The 14,534-nt window shown below is 42.5% G+C and overlaps 1 protein-coding gene across 3 annotated transcripts in view; it reads right to left on the bottom strand.

Moving 5' to 3' along the window:
• Positions 1-14,534, bottom strand: part of TBC1D22A (TBC1 domain family member 22A) — a 1,763,002-nt gene that overhangs the window by 19,234 nt on the left and 1,729,234 nt on the right. The window contains exon 13 of one of the 3 annotated variants that reach the window (XM_069229718.1): positions 2,206-2,399. The exons of the other annotated variants lie outside the window; for them this stretch is intronic. Within the exon in view, the coding sequence (XP_069085819.1) occupies positions 2,214-2,399 (186 nt within the window). The 3' untranslated portion in view covers positions 2,206-2,213. Of the gene's footprint in view, positions 1-2,205; positions 2,400-14,534 lie in introns of those variants that run through there. 3 annotated transcript variants of the gene reach the window in all.

Below are 14,534 nucleotides of genomic sequence, written 5' to 3' on the forward strand. Positions count from 1 at the left end.
GCTATCAAAAAAGGAGTTAGACAAGGTTGTGTTTTGGCACCTACTCTTTTTCTGCTCTACATCAATAATTGCATCCACTACCTAGAGAACTGCATAAATGATTCTCCAAAACTAGGTGGGAAAAAAATCCCCTGCCTGCTTTATGCAGATGATACGATCCTACTATCAAAATCACCAATGGGAATTCAACACCTAATTAACCAGTTCTGTGCTTACTGTAGTGATTATGGTTTAGATGTAAATATTAAGAAAACTAAATTTATGATATTCACTACCTCTAAAAAACGACTGCGTACTAATATTGAGATGAATTCGACCCCATTGGAGAAAGTTGAAGAGTTTGATTATTTGGGTTTCAGATTATCTACATCGGGCAAATGGAAGGCAGCCATTGACAAGGGGGCTCTGATCATAAGCCAAAGAGGTGGGGCCTTAGTCCGCAGATCTAGAAAGGCACCGAGCCCCCCTCTGAACATTCTTGCGGAGATTTATAATGTTCAAATCAGAGCAGCAGCCCTATATGGAGCGGAACTTTGGGGGTCCCACAAAAACCTGGACATTCTGCAAACTAAGGAAAATATCTTCCTTAGGCAGGTGTCCAAGCTAGGTACGGGCACTCCAATGACCCCTTTAAGGCTTGACCTTGGTTTAAATGGCATTAAAACTATAGCGGCCTTAAGACCCCTTTCCTACTGGATTCGTCTATGGAAATCTGCTGAACTAGAACCATATAGGCTGGCTATAAGAGAGTTGATAGCCGCCCCTAAGGCATTGGAGAGAATCCCTTGGCTGAAAGAGATGAAAACTGCCTGGGACAAAATGGGTCTTCCCCATTATTGGAATCACCCGGATCAAATCCCTGACAAGGCTAGGAGATTTGTTACGAACAGATATTGGGAGAAAGTTAACGAAGATTCCCTGCACCAAAAGAGGGCGGGTAGGTTAACTATGGATTTTCTCCAAATTAAGCATGAACCCTGGGCTGAGATTTTCCTGAACCTCCCTATCCCTCCGTATGCCCGTGCTCTATACCTGCAGTTAAGATATGACACATTGCCTACCAATGGCTTCACGGCCCATTGGCCATCTAACATCGCTACAAATGATAGGTGTATCTTCTGTCAACTTTGCAAAGAAACATCAGAGCATGTATTATTCTTCTGCCCTTTGTACAAGACACCAAGAAAGAGGTGGATTATTCCCCTCTGTAAAAACATGTCATTTCAGGACAGAGTAACAGCCATTAGAATCTGTACGCATGATTCTTCTCCCAGGATTGCCATTCCAGTTACCAAATATTTATCGGAGGCCTGGTACATCCGTCGCAAGTTCATAGCACCCAAAGGCTCCTGAGCCATTTCTATACTTGTTTTCAGAACGATTTTAATCTTCTTTTTTTATCCTTTTTGTATTGTTTTTAGTTGGAAATTTCCATTATGAATTTGTTGCCTTCCCTATGACTACCAAGACTGCACAAGCCCATATAGCCTTCTCATATAGTTATCCTGTTGTTTTCTTTGATTGGTACTCTGATAATGTCGTCTTTTAGTCCAATCAGACTATCTTCTGTCTTTTTTGTCTTTTGGTTGTGCATACTGGTCCTCCAGACAAAAAAGTCTTATATTTCAGTTTTTAGCTCTGTCCCCTTTTTTACTATATTTATTCATGTTTTATTTTATTGTATTTATATATTTGATGAAATGCTTTGTTTTGTTATTCTTATTGTTACAGTGTTTTGATGTCTATTGGTTTTACATTGTTACCATGTTTTTATTACATCCCTTTTTAAGTATGATTGTTATTATTATTTTAAATGGACTAGATTTCTAGACCGAATGAACTTAATAAATAAACATGTTTTCTCTTTGAGGCTCACATACTTTATACTTTGATCTTTCGTCAATCCCTTTGCCTCTTGTTCTGGCTAAATCACAGATAACACATTGAAGATCCTCTGCTTTCTGATCAGTTGTTGGAGGTGGGCATGGGGTGGCCAACGATTTTCGAAGTGGATGGGCATTGGATTTGGCTCTTGTACTCTGATTCTTGTTGTGATTCACTGGTTTCTGCTATTTATTGACACATTTGATTCAGACTTCTTTCCATTGTATACAACTTGCAGCACTTTTTGCTCCAAAGTTAAAATATTTGATCTGCTTCACCCATCGGTTTAATCTTTTATGAACTTCATCTTGCCTTGTTTCTGCAGCATCTCAAACTCTCTTCTGTCCAGCCACAGTTGATGTTAGCTTTTCTTTCGGATTAGTTTGGCATATGAGAAATTTTTCTTTGTTGGAGGAGTCCTCAGAATTTTTTGTTACTAACGCTTTGTCAGGAGGTAAAGTTCCTCTGCTATCACCATCTGCGCTCATGTTTACGAGTTTGAATAAACAGAAAACCTGAAATCAAAACAACATTAAAATAAACTACTATTATGATGGTTAAACACATTATTATAGTACCGTCATTTTGGAAAATGGCAGAGGGGTTGCTCTGAGGAGTTCTATCCTGTCTCTATAAAACTACTTGACCCCCAAAATCTATGTCTTGACATCAAAATGAAGTGTACAGGTCTCATGTTTCCTGAAATATTACATCATCACTGCAACACATCTGTCATTTTTAAAAATGTTAGCCAGAAAAAAATTGACTTGGATTAGCAATGTTTACCCAAGCTAGATTACTTCTCTCATGATAAAAAAAACACAAATCAAAAATGAAAATTTCTGGACAACATTTTGTTTATTGACAAGGGTCTACATTTGGTGGGTGGAAAATGGACAGTGACTACTGCTGCATCATTTCCCTTTGGCTTCTCAGGATCTAGGACAGAAATGGGTGGTGCAAACAAAAGGTATGCAGGTAATTGCCTGTTGCTTGACATCCCCTTCTTCTTGAATGGAAAATCATGCAGCAGGGGATCGGAGACAAAAAAAAACTCAGATTCATCTCCGGCAAAGTCTGGAAACATTCCCGCCTGTCAGTTCTAAGGCAATTACGCTCCAACTGCATTTGAACTGACAGGCAGGACAGCGGTACTAAACGCTATCTCACAGTGCTCTTCACAGCACCTGAGGTGGTATTTTCCTGACCCAGTGAGCAGAACCACTCAATACACAAGGTCAGAGCAAGACAGCTGGGTCAAATGCTGTTTCCTCTTATTGCAGCACCAGTTACAGTGCCCTGCTCCAAAGGATAAGAACAACTGGCCCCATGCGGTATTAGCAACTGCAGCATTCATAACATCCCCACTGGTATTTCTTACTAGATTACTATGGTGTTGAGGCCTTCCTAGCCCCTAACGGTCATTTTAAAGAAACCACAGTGAAAACAAGGACTTCAACCTGAAATACAATTACTTTCATACTTGGTATAACCAAATACTTACCTAAGTCTTGACTGTATGAGGTGTCTGCTTTTGAGGGTCAGACAAGCAATCTGCAGACAAGATGGTCGTCGATCTATAGTTTCTTTGAATTCAATGTCTTATTTGCACATATGGTCAGAGGAAGCCAGTAGACCCAGCTTCACTAAGAGCATACTACGTTCTCGGTTGGACTAGGGTTACGCTGACAGAAAACATCAATTGCCCTGCGCTGCAAGTGCCACTGCATGCCAAGATGAGAGTGCTGCCACGAGGAAGGTGCTCCGTTATTAATAGTGCTGTGAGGCGCCACTTGGAAAGGCTAGTTCTTTAATGTAGCTTCTGTTGGATCGGCCATTAGCCAGCCTTAAACCACAGAACACCAACATAATAGAATTTGTTTCTCAGGCTGGACTTTCTGGAAGCATACTACCTAAAACACCGGCATGCCTGACCCCAATATGGCCACTGGTTGAGACACTTCTGGGAAAAGAACCTCAACAAAAGAAGCCCAACCAACAGGTATTTCGGTGCTGCTTGGGACCGCTCTCATGCTGTGGGCCCCTTTCTCATTATCTGGTGCGTTGCCCCTTACTTATGGTACTTATTCGGCCTGCCTGTTTCCAACATGACCACCACTTGAGCCATCTCAAGAAACAATGAACCTGGAACACAGCGTTATTCCTCAAACAAGATGCAAACCTCCCTCTCCTCTGCCTACAGTCCAGTACCTAGCCTTATCGAAGCCTTCTATGCTTTGTTCAGGTTCTTGCAATGTTACAACAGCTCTGGCACCAGAACCCCAACAAAACAAGCCCAACCAACTCTAGATACCTGCCCAATCCCACCAGCTCAACATATCAAAGACTTTGGGATCCTAATCCTAGCCCAATCTACCGCTCTACCAAAGACTATTAAGTGAGGTCTCTTTCTACCTATAAAAACACAGTGGAAAGCCTTCTCCAAGTGTGGAGACCCTGTCCAAGATGGCCACCTGAAACTACTGCATTGCATCCTGCCACACGTTCGGTTGCCTACCTAAACAATCCCCAGAGGGACTACTGAGCTTTTACCTTCTCTGTTTCACTGCATGAGACTGGAGCTGCCACAGGTTAGGCCTGTTTCCTCAATCACAGTGCGCTTGGCAAGGTTGTGGACGACCTCACATCTATCCTTAACCTAGCAAAGGTTGCTTAGGTCAACACCTCTAACCTTCAAACTAGCATCACCCTCCAACAAGTCGTGGACACCGGCTGCCACCAGCTCTGTCCCCACCACCCCTTTCCAAATCTGGTGCAAATGCTTTCAATGTCAAATATCATCCAAATCTTTCCAAACATCCAATGAAAACTTGAAACATAGGACCTCGAGAGACAGGGCAAACCTTCTTCACCGACCAATACCACTACCACCGCAAAGGCTCCCTCAAAACTGACCTCCTCCTATTCACACACAACACTTGATCAGATCCTTATGCAGTTTTCTCCCACCCTCTTCTCTCTCTAACATCCCCTTTTGATGCAAACTCAAATGCTACTCTCCCTTTGGCCTTTAGGCAAACCTTCCATTTCCATTTGCAACAATGGGAAGATCATGTTCCAAGCCAATGACACAATCATGGACAAAATCAACTTAATTTATTTAACCCCAGGCCCTCCTATGATCGTCCACGATCTTCGTCTCCATCAACCCATAACCACCCGGACAACTTCTCCCACCCCAGACTCTCCTACAATCCATAATGCCGCCCACAACCCATAGTTCACTGCCAATTCCAGACCTTGAACATCCTTACCACAAACCATCTCTGCACTATTTATCTCCAACCATCCACAAGCCATTATCTCCCACTCCCGCTGCTGTCACAACCCTTCTTTCATCCCCACAGTCAGCTCATATGTCCCCCCTTCCTCCCTTCCCTTTTCACCTCCTACCCTAATATCTCCAAACACCTGACACCAACACCAGTACCTCCCCCCTTTTGCACCTCAACCCCTCTGAGTCTGTCTCTGACAGTCCACCCCAATCCTCCCACAATTACTGAACATAACCGGCCTCTGTTAAAAAAACTCCTTTCCTCATTCTCACACTTCTCCCAAAGAATGGACATCCCCACATCGGATGTATTCCAGCTTAGCGACTCGCTGTCTTTTCATCACTCCTATCCTCATCACCTCCTGCAGAGCCTCTCAGCATACCAAGAGACAGTCGCCTACCAAAACCCAATCAGACACAACTACCCCTTGACAACTCAGACCTACTCCATCTCCTAAAGAGTTATGCAGCTTCCAATTTCACCACCCCCTCTTCCCATTTTCCCCTACAGGCCTGCCAGATTTCCACCATCATCTTCAACCACATTAAAACTCACACACACAATCCCAGTGCGCGCTCATTCCTTCTTAACTTGATGCAAACCCCAACTACCCTCTCAGATCAGCCAAGTCAGAAAGACAACAGCTATTCCCTGAACTGCATGCTACACAATTGTCGATCTGCAGTCAAACACTGTCTAAAGTTTTCAGACTGGATCCTGCCCCATAATTTTGACATCCTGATCCTCACCGACATGTAGCTTAATGTCTCATCTAACCATGCTCTGGACCTTCTTCTTCCTCCCAACTACTCAATTTTTCACTACAACTGTGAAAATAGGCACAGTGGAGGTCTCAGACACATTCACTGTAACGCTCTGAGATGCCAAACCCTCCAATGACTCACTTTCAGTCTTTCGAAAGCTCGTCTGTGTAACTGTCCACATCTACTAACTTCAACCTCAGATTGAATGTGATTTCCCACCCACCGGATCAAAACAACAACTTTATTGAGAAATGCATGGATTTCTTCACCTCTCAACTTATCAACTCTGGCAACAATTTCTTCCTTACTGACTACAACATCCACTGGGGAGATGTGGGCAACAGTTATTTGGACAGTCTTACCTCCTTTCTCAGTGTCCGTGATCTCCAACATCACTGCCTTAAACCTACACAGCTCAAACGTACGACTTAGGATCTGATAGTCTCCAATTTCCCATATCGACTTGTCTGATCACATGCAGAGCCTGTTCTCTCTAACCGCCTCTTACACCAAGACATATGGCCAACCCAAGAAAGAGATAATATGTTTTAGAGGGACATTCAACCTTGACACAGACTCCATGGGCTTTCCCAACCTAATTGCAATTAAACCACATCAACAAGGCCACTGACAAGTTCAACTCCTGCATAAAATACCTTATTGACAAATGTACACACCTGATGTGCAAATTATCTAAACCAAAACCCTCTAGGCCCTGGTTCTCTGAAGAGCTTTATGAAGAACAAAAGCTTATCAGAATATACAACAAAAGAACAGAGAAAACACCATCTTCCCCGAGTATGACTAAGCTTCGCAAAGCGAGAAAACAATTCCAAAGACCAAATCCTCAGAGCCAAATTCTCCCACATCGAAGCCCTCATCAATTCTGAAAAGAATGGAACTCTATATCGTTGCAGCTCCTAAGCCATCCATGACACGCTGCAACTACTTTCTGGATTTCTTTGATAAAAAAGTTAGACATATCCATATTTCGCTTCCATCAACGACTCCCTTAAAACGGTTGAGTCTCTGCCATGCAAGGCACTATATTCATGGTCATCTTTTTCTCCAATCCCTGAGCAGGACATACAACAAACTATCTCCAAAGTAAAAACCTCAAACCATCTTCAGGATGCTATTCCAGGCTCTATCAGCAAATATCTTGCCACATACTTACTCCCATATGGACCACCATGGTCAATTCCCCTCTCAAACAGGGCATTTCCCTGAATGACTACAAATGAGTCAAATCACTCCGCTCTTAAAAAGACAATGTCTCGATCTAGAGAACCTGAACAACTATTGCCCAGTCTCCACACTCCCATTTTTAGGCAAAGTCATTGAAAGTTGTGTAGCTTTCAAACTAGCCTCACACATCCAAACAATCTCCTAGCGACTCTCCATTCAGGGTTCCGCCAGGTTCACAGTACAGAAAGTGCGATCCTCCAAATAGTCGATTACTCCCTTTGAATCCTTGACTCTGGCATTTCCTTCTGCCTGGTTCTCCTTGATTTTTCCATCTCATTCAACACTGTCAACCTTCATGATCTTCAAATACACTAGGGATGCGGAGGCATTGTCCTCAACTGATTCTCCTCTTGTCTATATAGCTGTTCTCAAATTGTGAAAATGGGCAACTCGTTCTTGGGACCAGTCAGCGTTCACCAACGTGTCCCTCAAGGTTTGATCCTCTCCTTAACCTTCTTCAACCTCTATCTAGAACCACTATGTTTGATTCTCAGAAACTTTGGGATTCTCTTTCTCCTGTACGCCGGTGATACCCAAATATACTCATCTCATTCCTGGAGTATGTTTCAAATACAGTCCTAAAGATTCAAATCTGGCTATCGATCACCCATTTAAAACTTAACTCAACTAAAAGAGAATTTCTTCAGATCTCACCTCCAAAAGCAAAAACATCAGTACAAGAATGGATGGGCAACTTTCCCGCCTTCAAAGGCTGCCCTGCCATTCTCACGAGTGCCACTCGGCATCCTCCTCGATAATCATTTCTGTCTTCACAACCACAAAGCAGCCATGGCCCACAGTGCACAAAACCAACTTTAGCAGCTTTAGGGCTTCAGGCAATTGCTTCTGGAATAACAACTCAAAACAGTGGTGCAGTCTCTCGTTCTCCCTAAACGAGCCTATGGAATTGCCCTTTTCTCAGGCACTCCCAAAGTTCAGCTAGGGCCACTGAGAGCAACATTACATGCTGCAGCACGCTGCGTTGCAGGTCTCAAGAAATTTGACCACACTTTCCCTGCCAACTCTCCAATGGCTCCAAATTGAAGCGCTGGCTCCATTCAAAATCACTTGCATTAGCCACAGAGTGCTGCACACCTCCTCAGCCCCTATCTAAACAAGAAACCGAAAATCTCTGCAGCTAATAGGTGTTCCAGAAATGCCCAATCCCTGCTTCTGAAAACCCCCACCTTCAGGTAAGAACCAGTCCTCCTTTGGTAGCATCACTGGATTCCTGAACTCTCTGCCTCCCTCACTCAGTCTAACCACCTGCCTAGCCACCTTCAAAAAGGACCTCAAGCTCCTCCTGTTTGACAGACATTTTTGTTAACTCACCTCTGACCAGACTTATTCTCCACTGCGTCCTGATCTGCCTTCATTTCACTGCTCATGTCCTCTGAACTATTGTTGTAACTGGCTCTTGTGGTAGCTATTACATACACTGATGTAAACGTCCAAGTTTAACTACTATTAATGTAACCCACTGTAACCCTGAATCTTGTGTGTTGTAAAGCACTCTGATGCCTTCGGGTCATGTCCTCGCTATGCAAAATTGTAAAACAAATAATAATTAAAATAAGCCACAGGCCTGCACACTGAGTATAGAACAAAAGACCTGTTGGCTGAAAAACTAACGGGAAGTTTTTCAGACCAAAGAATGGTTCTCCTAAAATATTTTTTAAAACTGCTGTATTACAAGATTGTATGTCCATATCATAGGATAAAAAAAGCAGTGCAACGAGCAATAATACTTTTACTGTTTGTAAGTCACATGAATCTAAAATTGCACTAATTATTTCTTCAAGTCTCAAGAATATATTGTTGCATCCTATATATGCCTACTTTGAATTAACTTTAGCAACACAAAAGGATGATGGATGGAGTGCTGAAACTTTTCAAACACTCACCCTCATTCACAGCTCTGGGTTTATTTGATCGTTCTTTTGCTCATCATGCCACCCCTGCTTGGACACAGCGATATCCAAACTGGTCTTGATTTTGTTCCGCATGGGAACAGTCCAGCCCGAACTGCAAGGCCGGGTCCTCCAGGGCTGGAAACAAACATCCTGGGACCGGTTTCGGTATCACCTGGAGTGCTGAAACTTTTCAAACACTCACCCCAGTCACACATCTGGGTTTGATCCATTGTTCTTTTGCTGACCATGCCACTCCAGTTTGGACCCAGCCATATGCAAATCAGTCTTGTCCCTGTTACCCATGGGAACAGTCCAGCCGAACTGTCAGGCCAGGTCCACCCTGGACCGGAAACAAGCATCCTGCGACCGGGAACAGGGACAAGACTGATTTGCATATGGCCGGTAGTCCCATCTATTTTTATTACAGCAGGGAACAAATGCATTCTGGATGCCTGTAGATCTTAAGGTGCCACTAGTAGTATACCACTCCAGGGCAGGTTGAAGATACCAAGAACCCCAAGAGTAAGTCAGGCCGAGAGCCTTGAAAGATACTCGTTTCCTTATAAGTAACCAGTGAATATGTCTCATACTCTCCCTTGCTGAGGAAAACTTGGGTAGTCCTAGCACAGTCGGGCTGCCGCATTCTGAATAAGACAAACCTTATTCAAAGATGATTGATTGTTGTTCAGATACAGTGCATTGCAATAATCCAATCTCCATGTAATAAGAGCTAGGACCACAGATACTCTAAGTTCTTTGGATACAAAAGGCAGAACATCCGGTATCAAAAGTCAAGAATTTGCAAACAACACCCCAAAATTCTTAGCCACTGCAATGGGTGTAGGTAGAGTCCCACAAGACTCAGGCCACAACGATCGGTCCAAATACACTTATTAGCTGCAAATACCGAAAACTCTGTTTTATCCTCATTCATTTTCAGCCAGTTCTGACACATCCACCGACTGAGTTCTCTCATACAGTCATGACACATATCTGCAATCTCTTTCCAGTCATCTGAGATGGAGACAATGAGCTGGGTGTCATCCATATATGAGGAGACCTGGAATCCAAAAGAGTGAACCAGTGATGCCCGAGGGGCCACATACAGGTTAAAGAGGGTCGGGCAGAGGAAAGACACCTGGGGTACTTTGCATGGAAGCTGAAAAGGGGCTGCTCCGTACTCTCCATGGCTAACTGTACTAGATCACAAATAAAAGACTTCAGCACCGTAAGTGCAGTATCCCTCATCCCAGTCTAATGCAGCTGCTGAACCGTCAGCTATGGAGAAATGGTGTTTAGGGCTGCAGATAGATCCAGTATATCAGCTCCCCCGATTCACCTGTCTAAGTGTGGTGTCTGAAGTAGCAAGAACAGCAGATTCGGTACTGTGCCACTTCCTGAACCCATGCTGTGAAGGATCCAAACAGCCATTGATCCTTCACAGCATTGGTTCAGAAAGTATCAGAGTACCAAATATGTTGCATAAATGAAGTAACAAATTCAAAAACACTCATATGTTTCTGTCACTAGGCTCCAGCTGGAGAAGTGCCTTCCTGTTGTCCTAGGCCTTGAAATGCCTGCAGACCCCCTGCGAGTATGTCATGGACCCCTGGGGGTCCACGCACCCCAGGATGGGAACCGCTGCATCAGAACATTCTGCAGGACAATATTATCAAATGGCCCAAATATCCCATTATGTGCATCTTCAACTTTGACTGAAGATACTGTTCAATCTTTTTTTTACTATTGAATTGTTAGTTATAATGTTCTGTCTTGTCTCTTAGGGACTTCATTGTACTGGACTCATCTATGTGGATTGCTCCAGCTGTGTGACCATGACCATATTATTTGTGCACTGCTCGCCTATACCTTCCTGATATAATTGATACCGTAGTTTTGAAACAGAAATTGTGGGGTGATTGACTGACATCTGTATAGTTTCATTGAATGTTAGGTGTCTAATTTTTCCCTTAAAGCGAACTAATGCTTACTTTGGTTTTAGCAATAATAGTGCAAATTGATCCATTTATCACAGAAATATCTTAACTATCCTGACACTGGGATTCGTACTATAAATACAGGAACATATGTTACGAAGAAGAGGGGCTTATTTTCATCATGATGAAAAGCAATACTTACTTGTATAGTTTTTTTATGTTAACCATACCATTTATGATTATATTGGGAAACTGAAACCCAGTCCACATCAATTTTATTCAATTGGAGGCAAAAAAGTACTTCTAGAGTTCACCCTTAAAATTGAAAGATCATATTGTCCAGCAACATGAGTGACTTGTGGGACAACGTTTGCGGTCTATGATTTTTAAGTGTTTATGAGACAACATTAATGAACTTGCTGTCAAATTGAGAACAACCATTCACAGGAGGGTGCACTGAGCTTGGGTTTGCAGTGATCAGAAACCATGAAAGATTGTAATAACAATGTTGTGCCGCGTATTAATAATTCTGATTAACCTCCCTTGCGTGTCATGACAAAAACAGTTATTTTGGTGGAACACTTTCAACTTTTTTTAAGATCTATTGTAGGGTCAATGGACATTCAGTAATGATAAAAGCAATAGGAGATTACTGCGAACGAGTGAACCAGTGGTCTGTTCTTGGAGGTTTAATATAGGATATTGCAGTGATGTTTTGTTTTCTAGCACCAACCTCAGAGGAAATATACATACTTCAAACAGTTTAGCTAAAATACAGGAATGTAGACAGCAAACAACTCCCTCTTCCATCTGTCCTGCCTTGTTGAGACAAACAGACTTCGACCAGCTGCCCAAAATCAGCAGCTGAACCACAGATAACATAACAGGGGGGTTTCTAATACATCCAGTTTCAGCATCATCTTTCTATCACCACATTCAAAAGACTTTGTAAAGTAAATCAAAGCAAGCATCACACAGTTAGCACTCCCCATAAAAGATGTCTTAGAAAGGGGGTAAGAAGTATGGCATTTTAAACACAAAACATACTCCGAGGTCCCTATTTCAGTTAAGGGAGGTAGCTTATTTTCTTCAATCTAATGAGTTCAGGATCAAAGGTGAATGTTAGCAATTTTTTCTGCAGGCAACCTGGCATCACCAGCAATCCGTCGATTCCAGGAACTAAAGCAAAGCCCTAAGTCACCCTTAAATGATTATTGGGAACAGTTTGTTTGTTCAACCTTTTGATGTACTCCAGCTCAAGAAGGCTACTCAGTAACAGAACCCTGGGTAATCATCCTAGATGATTTATGACGGTTGACCTTTCCTTCCAAATATTTTCAGCCATACCTATTAGAACAAATGAGAGAGTCTGATAGCAAGACAATATAAACCCACAATAAAATGAAAGAGAGTGAACTCTCCAAAGTGCCCTGGAATTTGTTAACATATAGGTCATCTGAGTCTGGCATAACCCTCACATTCCATGTCAAGAATAACTGTCCTTTCTTCCTCTCAATCACAACACTATTATTTTACAGTTTTTCACTCTGCCCACAGCAACTTATGTCAGCATGATTATTTCAATGTAAGTCTCAAATGTGTTACAGCTTTTCTAGGACTGAACTGTGTCTCACTCTTCCTCAATGTTGGGCAAATCAGACTAAAAATTGTACCATGTGCATGATAATTTAAAATTATGACCTCAGCAAAGTTACACATTCATTCATTTCTCATTTCATTAAAGTGTGTCTCATCTGTGAGACAGAGTAGAACTATATCTTCACACATCTTTCTTGCTATGGTGAAGTCCAAAGGCTATAAAACCTTGACATGACACAATGCCACTAATTTAAACTCAGGGCAGCATCTAAAAGTCCACCTAATCGCCCTTTTATCACTGTACTCAGAAGTCACTTAAAATTGCAAGATAGACCGAAGGATTTGATCTTTCTGAAGCCTATCACGTATTTAAAATATGCCCCTTTCTAAAAGTGTTTGCTCAATACAAAGTAGTGGCTGCATGATGAAATGGTTTACCTGCGTACTTCACAAGGTGGTTGGTAACATTTCTTTCCATATGCCTATTCGGGTGGGTGGGTGGAGGTGTCTGTGTGATATTCAGTATTGCCTTTGATGGTTTCTCTTGACATAACTGTAATGATGAGGAGATGGAGAGTGAGGTGAATACCTCAATCTTTATTGTCTTCTTCCCCCGAATGCCCCAACGGTCGTCCTCTACCATTTTCCCTCCCCAACATTCCAAACACTGCGCGCAGCATAAGCCGTGCGCACAGACACACGAGGTAAAACAGGGGGAAGGGGAAACACATGATACACAGGGCTAAATTACTACATTATGGGCCAGATGTATCAAAGGGTTTTACACATTCTGTGTCTATAGGAAATTGTGTTCATACATATGGCCCTATGTTTCTGCGTCATGACAGAACACTACATCTTTTCCCTTTTATCAACAATTAATTCAGGACATAATCCTTGAATCTGACAGGCAGTACAACAGCTATTTTGGTCGTTACAGCACCCTTTGGACTGGTTACAACTGTAGTTGAAGACATGCTCGAAGGGTTATCATTTGCAGCATTCTCATGGCTTGTTTTATATTGCTCACTGTGGTTTGCAATTTGGCTGTGTTCAGGCAAACTATTATGAACAACTTTATGGTCCCTGCCTGGTTCTGGTAATTTAACGCTGACTACATTCGATCCATTCTACCATTGACCATTATCCGACAAGACAGCTGTGCCCTTAGTTTTAACCACCCGCCTCAGCTCACTGTATTTGCTCATATTAACTCCTTTTTTCCGATATCTCACTCTCACCAAATCACAGCACACACATTCATTTCCTTGACTGCATTTCTAGCATTATAGTTGCTACGCATGCATTTTTTACATTGGTCAACTAGCTTTCTCATCTCAATCTCCTTTTCCTTCAGGCTCTTTTTTTCCCATTTCTTTCATGCCACTGACCAGTACAGCTGCAATTGTGTGATGGCCACTCTACCCGTGAGCAACTCAAAGGGTGTTCTGCCTGTGGTGTAGTGTGGAGTGGTGTAATATGACCATAGTCTAGTTCTAAGAGCTGCTTCAATAGAAATATAATACCTTAATGCCATTTGAATGGTTTCTTTGACTAAGCGATTGGCCGGCTCAACCTGCCCATTGCTTTGGGGGTGGTATAAGGATCACCATATGTGCTCTATGTTATTTACTTTCAGGAACATGGTCATTTCTTGTGACAGGAATTGTACTCCACTGTCTGAGACCAGCTGATGTGGAAATCCCTCCCTACAAAACACCTCCTTCAGGAATGTCACCTCAACTGTGGTGGGCTGTGATACAAACTTTGCTCAATCCATTTGCTAAAGTAGTCAACAATAACAATGGCATAATGCATGTTTAGGGGTAGAACATTCATTGGCCCAATAAAATCAATTCCGATTTTTATCAGACATAGGGGGTCATTCTGACC

The sequence above is a fragment of the Pleurodeles waltl genome, chromosome 4_1 (assembly GCF_031143425.1).
Source record: "Pleurodeles waltl isolate 20211129_DDA chromosome 4_1, aPleWal1.hap1.20221129, whole genome shotgun sequence".
In the NCBI taxonomy this organism is placed as follows: Eukaryota; Metazoa; Chordata; class Amphibia; order Caudata; family Salamandridae; genus Pleurodeles; species Pleurodeles waltl.